At 41.9% G+C, this 22409-nt stretch overlaps 1 protein-coding gene across 1 annotated transcript in view; it reads right to left on the bottom strand.

The window, feature by feature from the left end:
• The window catches only part of LOC119809548 (cadherin-6), a 132737-nt gene that overhangs the window by 4679 nt on the left and 105649 nt on the right, over nt 1-22409 (bottom strand). The window contains exons 4-11 of the mRNA XM_038322428.1: nt 20451-20570; nt 17792-17959; nt 15241-15428; nt 12807-13060; nt 6533-6669; nt 3783-3904; nt 2601-2718; nt 2206-2457 (exon numbers count right to left, since the gene is read on the bottom strand). Of these exons, the coding sequence (XP_038178356.1) occupies nt 2206-2457; nt 2601-2718; nt 3783-3904; nt 6533-6669; nt 12807-13060; nt 15241-15428; nt 17792-17959; nt 20451-20570 (1359 nt within the window). The remainder of the gene's footprint in view (nt 1-2205; nt 2458-2600; nt 2719-3782; nt 3905-6532; nt 6670-12806; nt 13061-15240; nt 15429-17791; nt 17960-20450; nt 20571-22409) is intronic.

Here is a 22409-nt window from a genome sequence, read left to right as displayed (position 1 = left end):
GTACGGTAGCAGGGAAGGGAGTCAGAACCAAGTGTAAGAACACAAATGTGTGGAGGGATTATGATGAAATACGTTGCTATGTGTGATAACCTTAAAAACAATTAAAAATGTAAAAGAGCAGGACAGATGACTAGTGAGAGGAAGGGGAAGGGCTAGCAAAAGGAGAGCTGCCTCTCCTTCCACAGGCATGGCTCCCCCGCCCCTCCAGGTTCTTCCACAGGCATGGCTCCCCCGCCCCAGGTTGTCCAGATACTCCTTTTAGATCAAGAAAAATGATGCAGTCCTCCAGGTTTTACAGACTCGCAGCATTAGGGATGCTGATATGTCTTTCTTTTGTACACTGTCATTGCTGTATGCCTCAAAACACTTTGTTCAAATCTTGCTGGAGAAGATCATGGTTCTGAAGTTGAGTTTCCAGTCTTCTGTTGTGATTGACAATGTTGATGAGTCATATGAAAGATCTTTCTTGTGGAAATGCAGGCCCTTTTCCTATGCTTCTCTGTTGCTGTTCAGGCTTCTTTATTAGAAGAGGTTTTCCTCCTGTGCAGTCTAGGTTACTGCTTTCGTGTTTGCTTTTTAGAGAGGGTCTTGTGTACCTCGAGGTGGCCCAGACTTACCATGTAGCTAAAGATGACCTTGAATTTCTGATCTTTCTTTTCCCACCTTTCAAGTTCTGAGATTACAGGCATGTGTTGAACTTTGAATTTTTTTTCTAATTTTATAGGCAAGATTGTAAATATAAATCTTGTTTTTATTTTTTAAAAAAGTTTATTTTGTTTATCTTATGTCCATGGGTGCTTTGTCGCCGTGTAACTTGTGTACCACGTGTATGCCTGGTGCCCTTGGAAGCCGGAAGAGGGTGTTGGATCCCTTGAGAATGGAGTTTGAGATGATTGCGAGAGCTGGCATGTGAAGACCTGGAATACAGCTTGGGTCCTGGCAGAGCAGCCAGTGCTGAGTCGTCTCTCCAACCCTGTGTTTTCATTTGTGGAAGAGTTACTTTGGCTGATACTTGAATTTTTACTTGAGCAACAGTTAAAGGTTTGTTAAACTTTCAAACTCAGGTTTTTGGCTAAATTAGTTGGTTGGAATAAAAAAAAAAACATCATTTGTATGATTGCTAGACCTTATGTTGGTTTCTGTCTCTTTGAGGAAGCTCCTGAGAGAAACAACTTACTAGGGGATGTATCTTGGCTTATGGATTCAGAGGATTCAGCCCATGGTCTCTTGTGTCTACGGCTTTGGGGACTGTGATGAGACAAAGTGTCATGTTGACAGGAACATGTGGTGGAGCAAGGTGGGCAAGAGACAGGATGAGAGGAAAGGTCCGGGGACAAGATATCTCCTTCAAAGGTGTGCCAGGTGACATAAGTCCTTCCACTGGGTCCCAGATCCTAGCAGCCCATTCAACTGTGAACGCATCTCAGTGCTTCAATCATTTGGTGAAGTTAGCAATACCTGATCCAATTCCCTTCCAGTTGCACCACCATCCGAGGACAATACCTCCAACACATGAGCAGTTGAGCGGAAGATGCCGAATCCAAGCCATCACAGATCTTGTGTTTCCCTTTCATTCGTTTCTTCAGGGACCCAGAATCCACTTCCTGATGTCAGGAGTTATTTATTAACAGTCTGAAAATTAGCAGACATCGTGTACGTGGTAAACTGAGAGCAGCTCTAAGCGGGTAGTTGCTCCATTGTGTAGCTCAAGGTAAGTTTGTTGCATTAAAGAGATTGCCACCATTTGATTTTTTTCCCCTGGGTAGGAAATGTTACTATCTTCCTTTTGCAGTTTTCTGTTGATCTCAAATGTTATCTTTGTAAAAGGGGTCCTCATCAGATACGCCATGATGCATGACTTGTACTCTTCAAAAGTTAATTATCAGACAACATACAGAACAAGCAGGGCGTGTATATATGTTGCTTTCAAATACCCCCTGAGATGCAGTTCAGTACAATAGACAATATATTCTTTTGAAAAAATGGCACCCTGGGCAAGCAAAGACATGGGCACATAGTACATCTGTTCATTCTCCAAAGCAAAAACGAGTTCATGTTTGAACAACACAGATTCTCAGCATATAGCTCTACTCACCTAGATCAGGCTGTATGCCTTAATGGGGGAGGCGGAAAAATCTAGAGTGTCACAGTAACAGTGTGTGCCCCTCACCAAGGGGAGAGAGGATGCGGGGAGGAGCAGTTTACCTAGTAGGATCAGGATGCACAGAAGGATGGCCACCAGAGCCCCTGTGCTCAGCCCTGTGGGGTGGATGAGGGCCTCGGCGTGGCAGGACTGCATGTTCCCATGGTGGTCACATGCACAGACCCGGACAGTCACTGTCCCAGTGCTGCTTTGGACTGGGTAGTCGTTGTCTGAAATGACCACAGGCAGGAGATAGGTGCTCATCTCGTGTCTGTTATAGCCATTTTTCCGAGTTAGGATTCCTGCGGTGTTGTCTGGAAGCAGAAAGGAAAACAGTGAATATGTGTGACTACATCAGGCATTGAATAGGTTGTGATGGACATCAATAAGTACGGATGGAGACTGAGATCCAGTCCCACAGGGGTATGGAGAAAGGGAAGGTCAGAAGCTCACTTACCTTTGTTGTCCTGTACGGTAAAGTTTGAGCCACTGACTGCTTCAGGAGCCAAGGAGAATGAGAATTGGTGTCCACTGTAAGGGTCATCCTTGTCAACAGCATGCAGGGTCTGTATCAGCTGAAAGAGAAACCATAACGTTGTCCAGAAGGTTTCAGGACCTAAAATGTTTCTTAACAGTTTTCCAAGAATTTGCTTAATTTTATAGTTCATAACTTAATTAAAATGATAGCTCTTGAAAAGCAATCAGTACATTCCATCCAAAGATCTAATGTGTTAGAAACCCATGGCGCCAGGGTTACTTCTTTGCTGCAGGATCTACTCTGAAAACTATGTGGTATTCACTTCGACCTCATGCCACTATATGCTAGAAGGCCCTTCCTATGTTGTGACAATCTGACTGGGCTCCAGTCGTTGCCAGGTACCCCTATGAGGCAAGGTCACCCTGGTTGAGAAACACTGCAGAAGAGTAAGCCAAAACTCTAAAATGTCTCAGTGATCGTTGATAGCATTGCCACTTAACAAAATGGAAGTACACTGGGCAGCCTGTGTAAAAACACTATCTTGTGTTCACAGGTGAGCAAACTGGGAAAACAACTGAAAAAGGAAATTAGTGTAAAGAAAAATGCAGTAACATCTGTGTCCCACCTTCCCCTATACATTCATACTGCACTTCTGTGTTGACAAAGCGTAGCGCCATCTCTCTGCCACAGGCTGCAGCGACCTGTTTCAGGTGGGTGGCACATGGGTGAAACAGTAACTCATTCATGAATTTGTACTGCTTTGCAGATGGGCAATGGAAATAAGTAAAACCGTGAGTTATAGGCAATGGGATAATAGGTTCTAGTTATTATTTTCATGCACATATGCAAATTAAGCTATCTGTTCACCAATAAAGATTTTTATCCCAGCAACACTGTGACTAATCTATCTTAATGAAAACTTAAAACTGATTTGGAAGCCACATCAGTCTTGGAGACTGATGAACTTCCAGTTCTTAAAAACTATTTGTTCTCTTATGCAAGTTAAACATTCGTCTTGGTTATTATTTATGGTATTAATCTCCTTGGCATCCACTTCATAGATAATTCAAGACAAGCCCTCCGCTGTGTGTATCGTCTCAATTATTAGATCTAAATTAATCTGACTTTCAATCAGAAGGCGCTTTTTAAAATACAACCCACCTGATCTGCCTTTGCCTTTTCACAGACAAAGGTCTCATAGAACTCAGCAAATTCCGGGGCGTTGTCATTGACGTCAAGAACTTTAATGTACAGAGGCACGCGGCTGCTTTGCTTTGGATTATCTGATACATAGCATAAAGAAAGAGATAGGCATCATAAATGCTGATTACCATTTCTCCTAGACAAGAGCCACTCACTCTTCCAGTCTCATTCGTTTGCCCTAATCTCCTGGTAGGTGGAGGAGAGAGTTCAGGTACCAGGGTCAGGAGCTGGTAGCTCACGTTTTCCTTTCTCTCATCCGCTTAACCCCTGTGTCTATTTGAACGCTCATGAAATACAGCCAAACTGGAATCTGACACCTAATATGGGCTGGGACAGACAAGGAGCATAATAAAGATAGTGAATTTTAGGTATCTATTTTAATGTGGAGATAAACACGCGAAGCATATGAACATACAATGCACCAGATGGCTAAATTAAGCAGAGGGGAAGGATGGAGAGAGATGGAGCTGTTCTGTTGACTGGGATAGCCAGGCACCTTCTCAGAGGCACCGTTTGTTCAGATGCGGCTGAGAGGAAGGAGTGAAGCCGTGTGAACATTTCTGGATTCCTAGGGAAATGAAAGAGCAAGTAGAAAGGCTTCGGAGTGAGAGCGAGGCCTTTATAGAAGCCCCCAGATTCTGAGCTGTTGCAGGTGGTTAACAAGCTCTGACAATAGGATTCTTAAGATCGCTAGCGTCTATTTTTCTCACGCTATTCTCCCAAAGTGAAAGTGGCTGCACGTAAATTGTGGTATGTCTCAATCACCCATATTTTCAAATATATTAGAGAAACATTAAATTCTAAAACCAGAAAATTTTAGGTGGAAACCTAAAATAATGCATAAATGACTACTTTAGTAAAAGAGCTAAATTTCGTGTTTTGAAAAATGATCTTTTTCAGGGGAAAATCATTTTGTAATTTTAGTGCTTTTAGAGTTCACTGATGTTAGTATACACACCAGTTCCTTGGCACAAATTCTGAAAACCAAATTCTTATGTAACGGATGTCCAATGAGATGTCCTAATCACTATCAATGCCAGGACCTTCCTTTGCCCACACTGGTTGGTTGCTATTCCACCCATTCTCCTTCAATTATGTCACGTCTCATGAGTTATGATGTCAAAATGAAACTGTAATAAACCATTTGATATGGAGTGTTTCACAGCAGATATCCAACGGAGATAAAAGTGTTTAGAACTTCAGAAATTAAAAATCAAAACTGAAAAGAACTGTATTTCAGAAGCCTATTTATCCTTTATTTCTATGTTCTCCTGTATAATGCTGCTCAAAGTTCAATTTAATTTCCTTTCAATAAAACAATTTCATTTGAAAAGTTTTTTTGGCCTTATTTTTCTTTGCATTTTATGGGGAGTAACCTAAAACCCATTCTAAGGATTTTATTGATTATTTGGTGCTTTATGGTGCTCACTTTGACTAGGAAAGTGATACTTTGTAGTTCTTAGTTCAGTAAATATTTTGAAATAGAAATTCTACAGAAGGTTGGAATGAATGTCTAAGAGGTGTTGACCAATGCTTATATTTTTTAAAAAATTATTTTATTTATTCATAGAGTGTGTTTTTATCATATTCTGTTCTGTTCCCCAACTCCTGCCAGATTTTCTTCCCTACCACCCAACTTCATGCTCTTCTTTCCCTTAAACCAAACAACTGCGTGAAAAGAGAAGCCAGGTTGTCGGTCATCTATTGTGTGTGACTGCTTTCTCCATGTTTAAGATGACTATTCTAGTAGGAAATTAACTCCACTCAATTCCACAGACAGATTATGAGTCTACTCAGCAGGCTCATAGGTACATTTAATTATCTCAAAAAATAAAAAAAAAAAAAGAAGAGGAAAAAATAGAAGCTAATGGAACCAATGTTATGGAGTAACAAACCACTTTCTGATTGAAATACAGCTCCATTTGCCTTTCTTAGAATTCTCATAAGTTGTTTTTGTTTAGCCACTTTGTTTTTCTGGATTTTGATACGACTAAATGTACCCAATGCCTACATTTTGAAGATAATATGACCCTACTTATTCCCTTGTTTCCTGTGTGAGAGTCCATTTTTTTCCCAGCTGTTTTTGTGATTTTTCTAACACTTATAACTTATAACCTTTGGGAAGTCATATTTACTATGTGCCTATTCTATTTCACTTGAAAGATATATTCTTTCTTTTTTTTTTAAAAAAAAAAAAAAACTCTGTCTCTGTGTATGTGTGTGTATGTGTGTGCCCAAAATTTGTGTTGGGTGTCTTTCTCCATCACAACCACCTTACTGATGGAGGCAGGTTCTTACTGTCTATATAGCCTACTTGCCCGAAAGGTCCCATCTCTGCCTCCTGAATGCTGGGATTACAGGGAGCCGCCACATCCACCCAGCTTATATGGGGACCTTGGGGATCAAAACTCCAATCCTACACTTGCCTAGCAAGCTCTTTTCCTTCTGGGTTATCTCCCCAGCCCCGAGAGATGCGTTCTTATTTATTATTTCCAAATTGCAGAACTTTCATAGTTTTATCTCCAGTGAAGATGAACCAGCACACATTTAGAAGAAACATCTTGGCAGATCTCTCCCACAGCGCTCTTTCCCTCAACACTTGTAGAACAGGGTCATCAATATGAGGGGAACAGCTCTGGCCTTGCTTGAATAAGCCCTCATTGGGGCTCATTCCATCAGTGGGGACAGCTGAGTAAGGTTGGACTTACTAATCTCTGTTGCTATCACTGTGATGTTGTGCCACAGCAGTGTTTCCCGGTCGAGAAGTTTCGATGTAAAGATTGAACCATTTCCAGAATCAATGTTGAATATCCTGTCCATGTCCGTATGTCTATCCACAGAATACCTGAAAACACAGAGCAGGATTTAGAAAGACTTTCCTGGATTTTCCCTTTACACCTCATAAAACCACCCCCAGGACAGCTCATCTGTTAATTCCTTCTACCTGTGGTGTTTTAAAGCATCACCTGTAACATCCAGGAAAATATTTTGATAAATTATATCTTCACAATCAGGCTGAGTAGTACACTCATTAGGCAAGTGGTGTGATTTTAGAGCTCACTATTAATTTCTTTTTTATGTGCAATTAGACCAAGTTTATTTTAATATGTAATTTAGAGCAAGTGTATACAGTAACTATTTCTAGGACTTCACTGTGCATGTGTGTGTATGTGTGTCTGCGCGGTGTATAGGTGTATGTGCTCAAATGTGCATGTGTGTGCATGCGCACATGCACGTAGACACCACCGGCTGACGTTGGGACTCTTTCTCACTTGCTTTCTTCCTCATTCACGGAGACAGGGTCTCTCCCTTGAGCCCAGAGACTGCTGATACTGCTGTTGTTCTGGACAGTCAGCTCAGCGGCAGGGATTCCCAGGGTTTGCCTTCAGTGTACTTACTGGACTTCCAATCAGGCTGCCACGCCCACCTGCCCTTTATTTAGGCCCTGGAGGCCTACTCCAGTCCCACCTTTCACAGGTCATCCCATGCACCGTTTCCCCAGCATATATCCCATTTTTTAAAAAATTATTTATTATTTATTTTACATCTTGATCATAGTTTCCCCTCCCTCTTCTCCTCCCAGTCCCCCTTTCTTCCTCCCCTCTTTCCCCCCACCCCATTCACTTCCTGCCATTTCTATTCAGAAAAGGGTAGGCCTCCCATGGATACCAACAAAGCATGACACGTCAAGTTGCAGTAAGCACCTCCCCTTGTGTTAGGAATGGGCAAGGCGACCAGTATCAGGAATAGGGTCCCAAAAGTCAATAAAAAAGAGCCAGAGACATCCCCTGATCCCACTGTTAGGAGTTCTGCAAGAAGACCACACTGCACAATCATCAGAGATACACAGAGGGCCTAGGTCAGTCCCATGAGGGCTCCCTGGCTCTTGGTTGAGTCTCTATGAGCTCCTGTGAGCCCAGGTTAGTTGATGTTGTGATTTTCTTGTGATGTCCTTGACCCCTTGGGCTCTTCCAATATCTTTCCTCCCTCTCTCTCTCCAGCAGGGTTCCTCGAGCTTGGCCTATTGTTTGGCTGTGGGTCTCTGCATCTGCTTCCACACACTCTCTTTTTAGATTAAGTCTTTTGAGATCTTCAGAATGTTAATATATGTGCTTATATAGGGAACGGATTGCTTTTCTGTTACCCATTTTATTTTAAAAAACCATTCTGTTTTCAGAAACAAAGGATTAGAGTGGAATGCAATCTGAGTAGAAGGATGGGTCGGCTACAGTGAAGAATTGGGGTCTCTTCTAAATGTCATATAAATCTATCCACGGGCTCCACACAGGGCAGGGAAGCATCATAATCTAAGTCATGTTGGACAAAGATGACTAGTTGAACTGAGGAGAACGGCCATACACTACAGTCATAGGATGTTGGAAGAGCCACGAAACAAGGCTTGAGGAAGATTTGAGGCCCTGGTTTTGACCCGCAGATACGGAGGACCTGAGAAACATCTGGTGGAAAGATCTAGGCTGAAACGTGAGACAGAGAACTGCAGAGACAGCCTGGAGCAACTGTGGAAAAGGACATGCAGTAGAGGAAGGAGGTTCTGAGGACAGTGCCACTTGGGTGTCCCAGAGTGACAAGGGCAAGCATGACGATCCTGGGGCAGAGTAAGGGCTGGAGATATATTTACGGAGGGCTTTTAGAAGTTCAGAGGGTCCAGAATGCTATCTTAGAAACCAAAGATAGAAGGGACCTTCAATCATAACACTCACGACGGATTAGGAAATTGGGAGAAATAGTATCCTTCAAAAATAAATTTGTTACTAGCTTTTAACCTACTTTTAAATTTATTTAATTGTGCAATTGATTTTTTGGGATGCCTGTGAGAAGGGAACAAGTATGCATGTGTGTTTATGAGTGAAGGGGCATCAAGGGAAGACTTTGAAGAGATTTGATATGTTCAGGTTTGTTATGAAAAACAATTTTCCTTTTCCACTGCATTTTCAAAACTTAAGTTATTGAAGGGGGCTTAAAAATATTGGCTTAAAAATTGGCTTGGTAGAAACACAATTGAAGTAAATTATCCAACTAGCTGATCTATTTAGAGTTACAAATGCTCTAAGAAGAGATGTAAGTAGTTTGCAATAATGTACAATGCTCAAAATCCTATTTTAATGAATTGTTTGTATTTACAACACATAAGTAACCAGATACAACAAACAACATATTTTTGCCACTTAGCAGTTGTCTAAATGACACAGGCATCTGTTTATTGCTTGCTACTCAAACTTCTTTCAGAAGAAATTGATGATGTCACAATGGCTATCCTGTCATTTCGTCTTAACTTTAGTTTCAATGTATTTAACATAGACTTTTCATCTTCTGAAGGGCTCAAACATATTTGAAAAGCTGTCTATTGGTTTTGATGTTTCTGCCATGAACCAGCAGCGCTGAAAAACTTTGGGCAGAACACTGCACTGATTTGATCACCTTTCCTCATTTTCGAAAATGAATGATAAATATTGCTAACCAATTGCTACTTCTCAAGAAGGAAGTCGCGGTGAGACATTTAAGAGGAATCCAGGAGCCTGTCTTTCTCTCGTGAGGAGTGCCAAGATTTGGGCGTCCTGCTTTGTGCTTTTGTAAGCTGTCGTGGTTAAACAGCCATCTTCTGCTCTTTGTCTCGGCCTCCCGGTGTAGTTTTAAGTTCTACAAGTAATCATGCTTTTCTATCAGGCCTTGAAATAAATGGGAAGCAGTGAGGAAGTTTTAGTTCAAGGCAGCTTTAAATCTTAAAGAGAGGAGATTAACTACTTAGGAAATACCAAAATTTATATTGTCTTTCCTAATTGGGAGATTAAAAATTAATGGAAACCCTAAAATGCCTATATTGTTTAGGAGAGATGATTATAGACAAAGCTGTATTTTCTCTGTGTTGTTATTTTCTTTCCTCTGAAGTATTTCAGTTTATATCAGGGATATTTATTGTCCAGAAACATTAACTGTGACCATTGCCCATAGGAAGTAAAGCAGTCAGTCTCTGTATGGCTATAGCAGATCCGGCGACCTCTTCTGGGACTTCACTGCATTTTTTATGATTAAATGATTTGTAATGTGTCCTCCAGTGAGGGAGATTTATGGCGGGAAAGAAGCTGTGTTTGCATATATACTGAAAAAAAAAAACCATAGACTTACCTTATTTTTATTTATGTGCATGAGTGTGTGTCTGTGTGTGGGCACAGGATCTCAGGTACCGAGAGGTCAGAAGGGGACACTGGATCCCTAGGAGCTGCAGTGATAGGCAGGTATAAAACACCTGGTATGAGGGTTAGGAACCAAACTTGAGTCCTCTGTAAGAGCAGCAAGTGACGAGCCATCTCTCTGGCCCTCACACAGACACAGTACATGTAGATATATATAGTGACATGTTTTCTCTCGTGTGTATCAAGAGACACTTTGATAAAGTTATAGTAGGAAACCATTTTGTGAGCGAAGAGTTAAAGATGCTTGCTGCATAGACAACTCAACATATCGGGAATTATTTGTTCCCCTAACAGCCTTCAGCTGCTCAGTATTTTTGTCTAGGCTATCCCAGACTGTGTATAGGCATATTTTCTTAATGTGAGAATGATTTTGGCTGGGTGGTGGTGGCACACGCCTTTAAACCCAGCACTCAGGAGGCAGAGGTAGGTGGATCTCTGTGAGGTCAGCCTGGTCTACAGAGCGAGTCCCAGGACAGGCTCCAAAGCTACAGACAAACCCTGTCTCAAAAAAACCCCAAACAAACAAACAAACAAACAAAGAGAATGATTTTATCCTATAAGGAAAACCACTGGAACATGCATTGCTATGCCAATATAATCTATGTTCGTTTCTAGACTTAAATCTATATTCATATGTCAAATCCATATGTGCTAAGGGAAGGCTGGTAGCAGTAGTCTTTTGAATGAACCAACAGCCAATTCAGCCGGATGAGTTAAGTACTTCCATTCATAATATGGAGAATAATGCAGTGGGTAAAACTGGTATTTGGTTTTAAAACTAATATAAATGTATTTAGCCTAAATTTCCAGAAGATATTTTTTCTTCAAAGTGGAAGGACGTTGCTGTATCAGAGAGGCAACTGAAGGTCCCATTTGTTAACGTCTAGCGTTAGCACTTTTAAATTGGACTTTACACTGGCTGACTTTCTAGGCACACCCTCCCCTGCTGAGTCATTAGAATGATCTTCAAGTAAGAGAGCAGTTGTCAAAGTACTACAGTGTGCTTGCTATGGTAGTGAGAGCCGCCATTTGTTTCCCTGATTAAACACGTTACATTCACAAGTGGGAAATACTGGGGCCCTGGAGCTCACACGGGGCTGCACTGGTGGGCTGAGTCCTCTTTAACGTGTCATGGATCTTCCAGCACATAGATAAAACACGGCTCTTCTGCGCCCTGCGAGCAGAGCGGACAGCTGTGTGTTTTAGATATGAGGGTGCCGCGAGATTTGAGTAGCACGAAGCGGACTGGATGCTAGAGCGCATTTGCGTAGAGCTACACGTATCCTTTTATCTGCAATAACGTTTTCCACAGAGCAGGCAGAATGACCCTTTAAAACTGTAACTTGGGATTAGGTAGCTCTTCTAGTCAAAGCTTCCAGATGGCTTCTCACCTCAATTAGATGCAATTCAGGCTTTACCATGAACTATAAAGCTGGGTAGGACCCACAAGCTCCTCTGTGGCACCCGGCCGACTGCCTCCTAATTGACCTCTCTCTCCACCTCCTCCTTCCTCTCTCTCCTCTCTCATCCTCTCCTTCCTTTCTTTTCCCTCTTCTCCCTCCCCATTTCCTCTTCAGCTTTCTCCTAGAGACACAGACCCCTCAGCCACTGCTACAAAAGAGGAGGTCAGCTCTGGCATTAGCCCTCTTCCTTTTCCCTTTCTGCAGGTCTTCCCCCAGAATTCTATGCAGCCCATCCCTTCATTTTTTTTTCCAAATCTTTACTGCAAAGGTTTTCTACTAAGAAGGCTAAACCTGGTCACATCATCTTAAACAGTTTCCCTATTAACTTGATTCTTAGAATTTCTTCACCTGAGCTATGGTTCTTTCTCTTTTGTTTATTTTTCTCTGCAAGCTCTCTTGAGGACCAAGTATAGGTGTCTGCTGCCTTCCCTTAGGCAGATGACTGGATGGTGTGTGTGTAAGGCAGGTACCCTAATGAGAATATGTCTGTGGACTCCCTGGCAAGAGCCTCTACGGATTTTATTTTTTTTTCTGCTTACTTTATCTAAGGAGAATGATTTACACCATAGTATTCTGATTTAGCACCGTTTTCATTTATTCTACTGAGCCACTGGCTGCCGGGTGGAAGCTGGTTGATTCCAGGATTTGCATACGATTCTAGAATCCCCCAGTTGTCAGGGGCCTCAAAGAGCAATGAGGTTTTCTTGTCACCTGATTTATAGCTCAGGAGCCAGCAAAGCACAGGCAAGATGGAGCTTGTTTACTGAGCATTAGTTGGGATTCTACCCTATTAATTTCTCCAGCCTTTCACAGACAGATCACGAAACAGTTTTTGTTTTTATTTACACATGCACAGGGGAAATTATTCATCTAAACGGAGCATAATTCTGCCTCTAAGTGTTACATGATAGGTCCTCCCACACTTGAGAAGCACGCTGGCTGTCAAGCTCCGTGGCTGTGTTATTTCTGTGTGCCACTCTTTAGTAAATCTCCTGAAACCTTACAAAGAGCCCAGGTCAGTCAGCTGCAGCACCTTCGATCCCCTCCCTTAAACAGCAAACTCCAGCGGTACCTCTCATCTCAACATCTTTTCCTTTCAACTTTTGTGTCCTTGAGGTCTATGCTGTTGCTAAAGCAATATTTATGCAGTGAGCAAGGACAGTTAAAGGTGCTGTTTGGAACCGTTTTTCAAGAAAACACAGCTGTCTAATTGGAAAAAGGATTCCTCTTTTCTAAAGCACAGGTGGGTATTTGGACATAAACACAGACTTAGCTTTAGGAAAGAGACAGGGCTGCTGTGCACTTACTTGACAGGGTTCCTGGCAGCGTCAGGATCCTGAGCTGAGACAGAGCCTATGGTCGTGTTTATCTGCGCGTCCTCTCTTATTTGTAGGATGTAGGCCAGTTTGCTGAAGACTGGAGGCTCGTCCACATCATCTACCACAATTCTCACGGTGGCCGAGTCTTTGAAGGGACCCAGGTAGAGAAATCGGGGCTCAACGTGGGGATTGGAGGCTTCCACCTTGAGGGTGTACACTTTCTTCTTTTCGAAATCCAAGAGCTTCAGAAGAAAGCGATGCAGCACACAGAGAGGCAAGTCAGAAACCATTTTAGTGGAAATCCCTGACAAATGCATGTGGTCTGGCTGCTTTGGGAAATGACCACACATTAGGGCAATGTTGGGCAGAGGCAGCAAGGGTAAGGCAGCATTTTTCCCATACTGTAGAGCATTGGTAGGGAGAGTATTACACAGACTGTGAAGAACCATGATGCAACCATGATAGAAGCACAGCCTGAATGTCTGCTGCTGCAGAGATGTGGGTACCCAGGCGACAGGCATATGGGCAGGAAGGGAACTGGACACAGGAATCACTTGGTCTGCTATCGCGGAAAAGTGGGTACTCAGATACTGGACATTTGGGCAGGAAGGGAACTGGACACCCCTTTAAAATACTTTGGGTTTGAGGAGAGAGGGTTGCAGGGACAGCATGGCAGGCGTGTAGTAAACCATTTTGCCAAGTGTTCTCACATCTGGCTTTACCTGCTGGGTGTTTAAAACTTGCCAGTGCCTGCAGCCCCACTTTCATCTAAACCCAACTTTCTCTGGTGTCTGGTGGAGATGCTTATCCATAGTTTTAAACAACTCTAGGTGAGTCTGAGTGGAGCCAGAATTGTGACCCACAGGTTAGCACAGTGACTCACACTTGCCCATTCAGACGAAATAAGTTGTTTTTGCAAGTTGGTAAAAGCTTTCCTCAATAGCCTTACAAGGGCACTGGGCTAATTATTTGCCAAAGAAGGCAATGATTCCCGTTGTCAAAGATCTTTAAGAAAAGATGTTGCCTTTGAAGACATGGTGAACGCAAATGCATATTGCCCACGAGCAGTCTCAGATGCTATCATGACAAGGCTCGCTAGAAACGCTATTAATCAGGACGTTGGCGAATGTAATTTAGTCGGCTAGGCAAAATTTCAGTTTGAATCTGATAAGGCACCGAGAAAATTAAAAAGGTTAATGCACACTAATGGGCTTCCTAATCATATCAGGGTCTAAAACATTGGTCTGAGTGTCACTTAAGCATGTTTTATTGTGCTCCCAGATATTCAGCCATGTTCTTAAGAGGGAAATTTTTCTTGTTATTTACATCCACCATGCTTACGTTCACCAGCAAACCGTGGTGCGCTGAGGGAGGGGGATGATATTACACTATACATCACAAAAGAGAAATCAATGGAAATGAACCTAAATCAATACTTTCGGCCCCGAAGCACACAATTTGTTGGTTTTTAACCACGGCCACACTTTGGTATAGTGCTCTTGTCGCCAACCAATTTTGAGAGGTCAACTAACACACAAGCAGCAGACTGGGGTAGGGGAGATTTGACGAACTCATGTTCTTGAAGTAACTGAAGGAGTCCTGCGAAATGTCCTCTTTTGCTTAATCTCTCTCTCTCTCTCTCTCTCTCTCTCTCTCTCTCTCTCGTTAATTCATGCCACCTTGCTCCCTGCTTGTATTGAGCCTTTCCTTCAAAGCACGGTTCACAGTCTGCTCGTACACATTCATTTAGGGGTTCTGTCACTTCCTCATTGATTCCCTCCTGGCCAATAGGTCTTAGGGCAGCAGAGATTGCCTGTTCTATGTACCGTTGAAACACCAGCACCCATAACAATGCGTAACGCTGTTTATTTTATCGTTTATATTATTTATTTAGTCATTTCTATGTATTCCACTTGTTTCTATTATTTACTTAGAGGATCTTTAGGAGAAATTTATTAAAAGTATAAAAGTCATGGGTATGTAAAATTACTTTTGACTACTAAAAGTCAACCCAAGAGATCTCAGTGCGTTAAGAACGAGTAAAAGAAGAATCTGAACAAATGTTTATAGCAGATTGTCAGTGTCCTTGGGAGTCAGAGGGAAGCACTTTCATTGGTAAGACGTTAAGAGTTTTATCTTGTGCAACAACTGTGTAAAGCTGTAGATGTACCGATAAATAGCCTACTTTCCCCCTACTAAAGGATAGCATTTGGAGTTGAATAAATCTAATATGGAATTGTGTTTACATCTCCTCTCTCTCCTTTTCTATGTGTGCATTCTCACTTGTATGTGTATGCTTGTACACACATGTGCACTCTGCATATTTGTGTGGTATCTGGACTTGCACAAATACTCTATTCTGCAGCCATCTCCTCAGCCCCAATCAGGGAGTTTCAACCAGTTTCCATAATAACACCATTACCTTCTTGACGGTTATAATCCCCTCCTGGGTTTCCTGGTCGGTGATGACATCAAACATATCTTGCCCCTCACCATCCGTGATGCTGTACTCAATCTCTGCATTCTCTCCCACGTCAGCATCGCTGGCTTTGATTCTGCCAATTGGTGTGCCCGGTGGAGAGGACTCGGGGGTCTTAAACTGGTACGTACCTATTAAGCACCAAACAGACAAATAAGGCGGAGACTAGGAGATGTGCTACTTAAATAAGCAGTCCACTCCTACCCACTAGGGGTGCATTCAAGATCCCTAGTGGAGTCCTAACTGAAACTACTACTAAACCCTACATAAAGGATTTAGTTCAGGTTATGTAGTCTATTTTTTTCTGTATTTATTTTTAATATATAGATATCTTTAATAAAGTTTAACATATAAACTGAACACAATAATAGACTATCAGCAATAGCTTATTCCTAATTAAACAAAGAGAGCAAGGATAATAATGATGACAAAGGTATTTAAAATAATATTTTGGCCTGTTGGCTGGCAATAAGTGAAGTTGCAGAGAGCCCAGCCGTGGTGAGGGGAGATAGTTTTAAGATCTCACTGTGGATGGAGATGGATTGATGCTTTCTTCAAAATAATTAACGGTGCCCTAACCTCCTTATGTCTTTACTACCATGATAGACTCCTCCTTCTATTTCATGCCCTGCCTCCTTGCAAACGGAGTGTTCTTTCTTGTTCTGTAAACAAGCACCCAAGTGTGCGGTGTCCTTTGGAGACTCAGCGGGAGAGGAGGTTTCAGAAGCCCCACGGAAGTAATAGAGCAGGAAGAATAGAAAACCTAACTTGGACTGACTTGAGGCCAATTACTACGTGTTCTTAACAGGGCCTCTTCCTGACCTTGCTAATAATAGCTGAATTTGGAAGTGAATTAGAGCAATTTGGAAAAACACCCAAGTAGCTATGATTTGACTAATAATCCAAGCTGGAGCTAGATGCAGAGTCGGGGGTGTGGGTAAATACCCCAGCAATGGAGTTCACCACTCTTTTCCTTTGACTAATTCTTTCATTTTTAATTTCATCATAGCATTTTCTTTATGTAATATATATACATATATATTTACAAACATATTTAGCATTTATATATTATGTTTACATAATAATATGTAAATATATATTATTTTATTTTTGAGACAGTCTCACTGTGTAGAACAGGCTGGCCTTGAACTCACAGAAATTGGCTTGCCTCTGCTTGATTAAAGGTGTGTACTACCATGCCTGCCAACATTGTTTTATTTTTACTTCTAATCTAAACCTGTACTTTGTTAGATGATGCTATTTTTAATACCTTCATGCCGCAAAATTAGTTTAAAGACAACCTGTGGCTTTCAGCTTAAATCTGATAATCTTGCAGACCAGTATGTACTTAGAATGTGTGTGTGCGTATATGTTCTTCCCTCCCTTCTTCCTTCTATTCTTCCCTCCCTCTTCCCTTCTCTCACTCCTTCCTTCTACCTCTTTAAAAAGATTTATCTTTTAAAATTATTTTTATTTCTCTGTGTGTATGTCTGTATGTGTGTGTATGCTATGTGTGTGCAGGTGCTCATGGAATCCAGAAGAGGGCGTTGTATCTCCTGGAGCTGGACTTTTAGGCAGTTGTGAAGATCCACCTGAACCTGAGTTCTCTGAAAGAGCATCGAGTTTTCTTATCTGATTGCTGAGTCATCTCTTTAGTTCCCTTCTTTTAAAAAATATGGGGTCCTCCTAGGCTGGCATGAATACCAGCCTGGAAGCCACCACCACCGTCCGAGGGCTAGGATTATATGTGTGAGCGAGTCAGCATATCCAGCTACATTTTCTACTTAACGATTCAGATAACTTTTTCAGGGGAGAATGGTCACAAAGACATTTGCTTTAGAAGGGAAAATCACATCACAACCAGTTCCCACTTGGGTGGCTGGATGTGAAAGTCTGGCGTGATGCTTGAAAGAGAGGCAGTATTCATGGGTGCCGATTTCTCTTCTCCCCAGATAATGACAGTGAATGATGTCTGAGATGATTTTCAGTATCTCAATTAACCATACTATAGAAAGCCCTTTATGATTACAAATGGATTAAGCACATAGCAGCTTCTCCAGCTGTATTTTTGGAACTAGGAAAATAATAAATCCTTCCCGGCAAAGCTTGTGAGCGTTTAGCGGAGATTACATGCCTGATTAAGTTCGTAAAAACACAAAGTCAACTTTTTCCTAACAGATAGCAGCATACATGCTTTGCTCAGGCAAATTTATGACTATGGTAGTTATTTTAATAAGGGGAGAGAAAGCAATGATGTTGCTTGTACAGCAGCAGCCATATCAGAAATCGCTCAGCTAATGACCGACGGCAGAACATGAGCATGCGCACTTCCCGAGCATAAGTGGTAGTTGAGCTCATTTCAATAATTCTAATAAAAGTGCCAACTCTTTCTAAGTCCAGTGATTTTGACAGTGTTGCCAACACTGAAAATATTCCTCGAGTCAAAATTTTACAAAGGCATATTAGAGAGATCTGTTCAATCAAATGTCCCTACTCTGGGGGAAACGGGGTGGGTTGTCATTGACATCTGTCAGCGTGATGTTCACGGTGGTGGTCCCCGACAGGCCTCCCATCTGGCCACCCATGTCCTTGGCTTGAATCACGACTTGGTACTGTTCTCTGTTTTCTCGATCCATGTTGAGCAGCGCTGTCTTGATGATACCTATGGATGCAAAATTGAAATTCAGAAGTGGAAGGGGAGGCATTAGTGGTATTTTATGGAATCATTTATTTATGCAAACAAATGTAGACTGTCACCCACAATATGCAAACCACTATGCAGATGTCACTGTGATATAAAGATGATTATATGCAGCCTTCCTAGCGAAGGAAATTACAGTCACACAGGGGGAGAGGCACTCATTAAAAATCCTGTAATACAAAGGGAATAAAAACAAGCACGAGCGAAAGCCAGAGCAAAAGAGACCGCAGGTAGCGCAATGTAAGTGTCGTAGGATGACATTGTAAGGTATAGTTATATACCTGGCTTGGGGCATGAGAGGGCACACCACACTTGTTGCTGGATAAAAGGTATTGGGGTGTAGTCTGAGAGGATAATTCAGCAAGCCATATGCCTGAGCTGATACCAGAGTGTTGCATTATCAACTTGACTAATTGCCCTTCAAGAGTACCTACCATAATGGATGTTCTGTGGGGTTTAGAAGCCACAAAACTATGCACTAAGAAAAATGGCCTGAGGTCCCTCCCAGGTATGATCTTGCGTGATCCTGGAGAATTTGGCTTTTCTTCCAGAGAATGAGAACTCAATCCCAGCGATCCCTACAGCAGCCAACAGTTTAGCGATAGGTTAAAGTTGTCTCTACAGCAAGGCAGTCAGATAACGACTTGAAAGAGTTTCTCCAAGTTTGTCTGATCTCTGTAGAGTGTTTATGCTTAAATTAACTTTCTTTTCAAAATCCCTGGAGTAGGCTTTGTAACCCTCTCCGGTCTCACATTCTCGTGCTGAACCACTAATGAAGCTGAAAATATCTTTTCTTCCTTCTTAACAAGAATGCCTCAGACAACAGGTCAATTTTATTCCCATAGTCTTGGCTTCGAGGAGCAGCAGCTCTCTCTTCTCCAAATAATGGTTCTTCTCTATTTAAACACAGGAAATCACCTTCGCCTTTTGTCCTTTAAGCAGGGTAATTCTAATTTTTCATTCTCATTGTTTTTCTACTCAACATTTTCTCCCTCCTTGGGATTCTTTCCAGGTTCATTCACCTTTTAACACATAGATTTCTACCTGGATATAGTAACCCAGAAAAACTCTGGCTTAAAATAAAGAACATTTGAAAAATATATGAGAGGAACTTGATTCAAAATATGTATAGAATCTACTGTACAATACAAATGCTTTGTACTAGAAAATAAACCAGCAGATAGCATGGTGCTTTTGACAGAGGTGCCTTTGTATTCTGCATTAAGTGATACACTTGTGCTCCACATTGTGGAGAGGCCTCAGTACCTCCATGCTATTTATAGCCCCACGAGCACACACTGCCAATGGGTGGTTTGTTCTGAGTTAACCTCCTCTCAGCCCAGATGCTCCTGTTTAACATCAACTAGTTTGACTAAGTATTTCAAGAGGTGCCTGAGCCCCAAACATCCACAAAATGAGGGGAGACAGCAAGAGATGGGAACGAGAGAAACACAGGCATCGCAGCTCTCAGAGCCATGTCTGGCCTCCTGACCAGAGGGCAGGATTGAGCCCTGGAATGACTGGCTGCTTCCCTGACCTGTGATCTGCTGGTGGGAAATGAGATGGAAGACAGTTTTTTTTTTATGTTAATCTACTGTCTTCTCAGATTGCCAGCTCTCTGAATAAAGCAGTTTTAAAGATTCAGTTCCTGTCTCTTCTCATTGGCAATTGTGACAGGCAGCAATGAGTCCAGCATTCCACTTAGACTTTGCAGGCAAAAATTCAGAAAAAATAAGATGCTGTAAGAAAGATTCTATCAGGCGAGTTGATTCACTGGACCAGGGCTGGGTTGGACAGGACAGGCTAGACCATGGCATCAGAATGAGACCAAAATCTCAGTGGTGTGACCGAGCTATGGGTCAAATCTTACTCAGGCTCTAAACAGGCACCCAGGGATCTGTGCTCATAGTAACAGTCTGGCTTCTGGGCTGAGGCCCTATCTCAACAAGGGTTTCCATGATCACTGTGATCAGGGGTAGGGAATGTGACAGATTGTGCACAGCTGTGCTTGGAAGTGACTTATCTCACTGGCACACTTTATTTGTGCAAACATGTCCCATGGCTATACTCTACCTAGCTTCAGAGCAGAACAGAGAGAGATGTGGCATCATCAAGTAACCAGGAAAAGAGAAGAGCGGACTCAGGATTTCTGTGAATAGGGTCAACCATTCTCAGAAAGGGCCACTCCTTCAGCTTCATGCCAAATTCGGTGGAAAAAGAGAGTAATGAATGACTCTATCCTATACATGTGCTGTGAAAGACTCATTGTCGTATTTCTTTATTAAAATTATCTGGGTGTCATGCTTACAAATAAATCATTAGAGTTTGGCAGAGAAACACAAGGGAAATCCAATCATGCTGATTGTTTTTTATTAAACAATATGCTAGGTCAGCTGAGCATGTCAGTTAAAATTACAGAGCGTAGACGAGGAGATGCAGAAAGTATTCTAACCTGTTTCCGACTCCACTGAAAAGTAAGGCTGTCCCTGTAGGATGCTATAGACAACTTTAGCGCTGTTCCCATACGTTGGGTCGTCAGCATCCGTTGCAGTGACTTGGACAACAAATGTGCCTGCAATGACAGAAAAGTAACTGAGACCAACTTGGTATGTGTGCATATGAAGAAAGCATGAACTTAATTCATTTAAAAATTAAAGTACATTTTAGTACATGCATATATTTGTGTGCATGCGATGGCCACACATGCTACTGTGCATGCATGGAGGCCAGAAGACAATTTATAGAAATAACTTCTTTCTTTCAGTTGTGTGAATCCTGAAGATCAAATTTAGGTCATCCGTCTTGGAAACAAATATCTTTGCATTGAGCCATCTTGTTATGCTGGTTCATTTTTTTTTTTTTTTTTTTTTTTTTTTTTTTTTTTTTTTGGTCAACTGGACACAAACTAGAATTACGAGGGAACTAGAACCTCAATTTAACTGCCTCCATTGGACTGGCCTGTAGGCATGTCTCAGGGGCATATTCCTGACTGATGGTTGATATGGAAGGGTCCAGCCCACTATGGACTGTGCTACCCTGGGCAAGAGATTCTGGATTCTGAGAAAGCAAAATAAGCTCAAGCCATCCAAGGCAAGCTAGTGAGCATCACTTCTCCATAGTCTCTGCTTCAGCTCCTGTCTCCAGGTTCCCATCTTGATTTCCTCTGATGATAGACTGTAACCCCAAAGTCACAGTCTTTTATCACAGCAATATAAGGTCAACTAGAGCACCAGCTTCCATGGCAAAGGAGTGGAGAGTCACAGTACAATGTATGTTGTTGGGAAGCCATTGATCCTTGACTTGAAAGGGATCAGATTCACATCAATGGATGCTGTATGCAGTAGGTTAAAGAGGGGCAGACTTCGGTAGAGGTGAGTCTTGCCCATCTCCTGTGATGGCATATGATTGGACTGTTGCTTCAAGGGTTCTTTCAAGTTACTTAGGACTGGAGGTAGGTATCTCGAGACAATCAGCCTCTTGAATTACTTGGTCAGAATTAACGGGAATTCTGTTAGGTGTTGTTTAGTGGGTAGCCACTTGCAATTTTGCTAGAAATTCTGTTTCTCTTGGTCTGAAATGTGGCACATGAAGATACAATTGTAGTAGCTGTTGTGGTATTAGTTATGCCAGCTTGGGGACAAAGTTGAATGGGACAGACAACCACTAAGAAGCCAGGATCCAGATCAAATTTTTCCAAAGGTTTAAGTATTATGATCAGCAAATATCTTCATTGTTTAATCTTGTTTGAGTCAGGTTTCCTGTTATGGGCCCTTTAAATGTCTGATAATTCTAAGAGGTTGAAAGACTTTGAACCATTAAAGGGGTAGCGTAGACCAGCTAAAGAATTAGTTAGGGCTGGCAGTAGAGTACATGTAGGAAGCTCTAGGTTCAATCCCCAACCCCAAATAAACCACCTCATTTATATAAATAAATGAGGTGATACCTGTAACCTCATCCTTCACGGAGGATCAAAAGTTCAAGGTCATTCTATGCTATAATGTGGGTTCAAGGTCAGCCTGGGCTACCTGTTTCAAAAAACAAGACAAAACCAAATATTGGTTGATTGGGATAAGACACTTTAAACACCTGATAGTATAATTTTAAATTAAGATTAAATGTACAGAGGAAGCTCTAGTGTTTTAGACTGGCATTTTTACTTCAGGAACCCTTAACAGAGAACTTTGGAAGTAGTCCTACCTTGCCTTAAGGCCATACTAATTTCACGTGTGTGTTTGCGTGTCCATTACATGAGTGAGAAGTTCTGAAAAGGCCCTCCGAGTAAGGGTACCCTATGGCTGCCTTTTGCTGTTCCTATCAGATAAGCAGTGGTTGTCCTGCTTTTGAGAAGGGCAGGGAAGTTCTATGCTGAGAATAGGAGAATTTTGAAACTGCTATTGTAATATCTAAACAT

This window comes from Arvicola amphibius, chromosome 3 (genome assembly GCF_903992535.2).
Source record: "Arvicola amphibius chromosome 3, mArvAmp1.2, whole genome shotgun sequence".
In the NCBI taxonomy this organism is placed as follows: domain Eukaryota; kingdom Metazoa; phylum Chordata; class Mammalia; order Rodentia; family Cricetidae; genus Arvicola; species Arvicola amphibius.
This window is presented reverse-complemented; position numbering and strand designations above follow the sequence as displayed.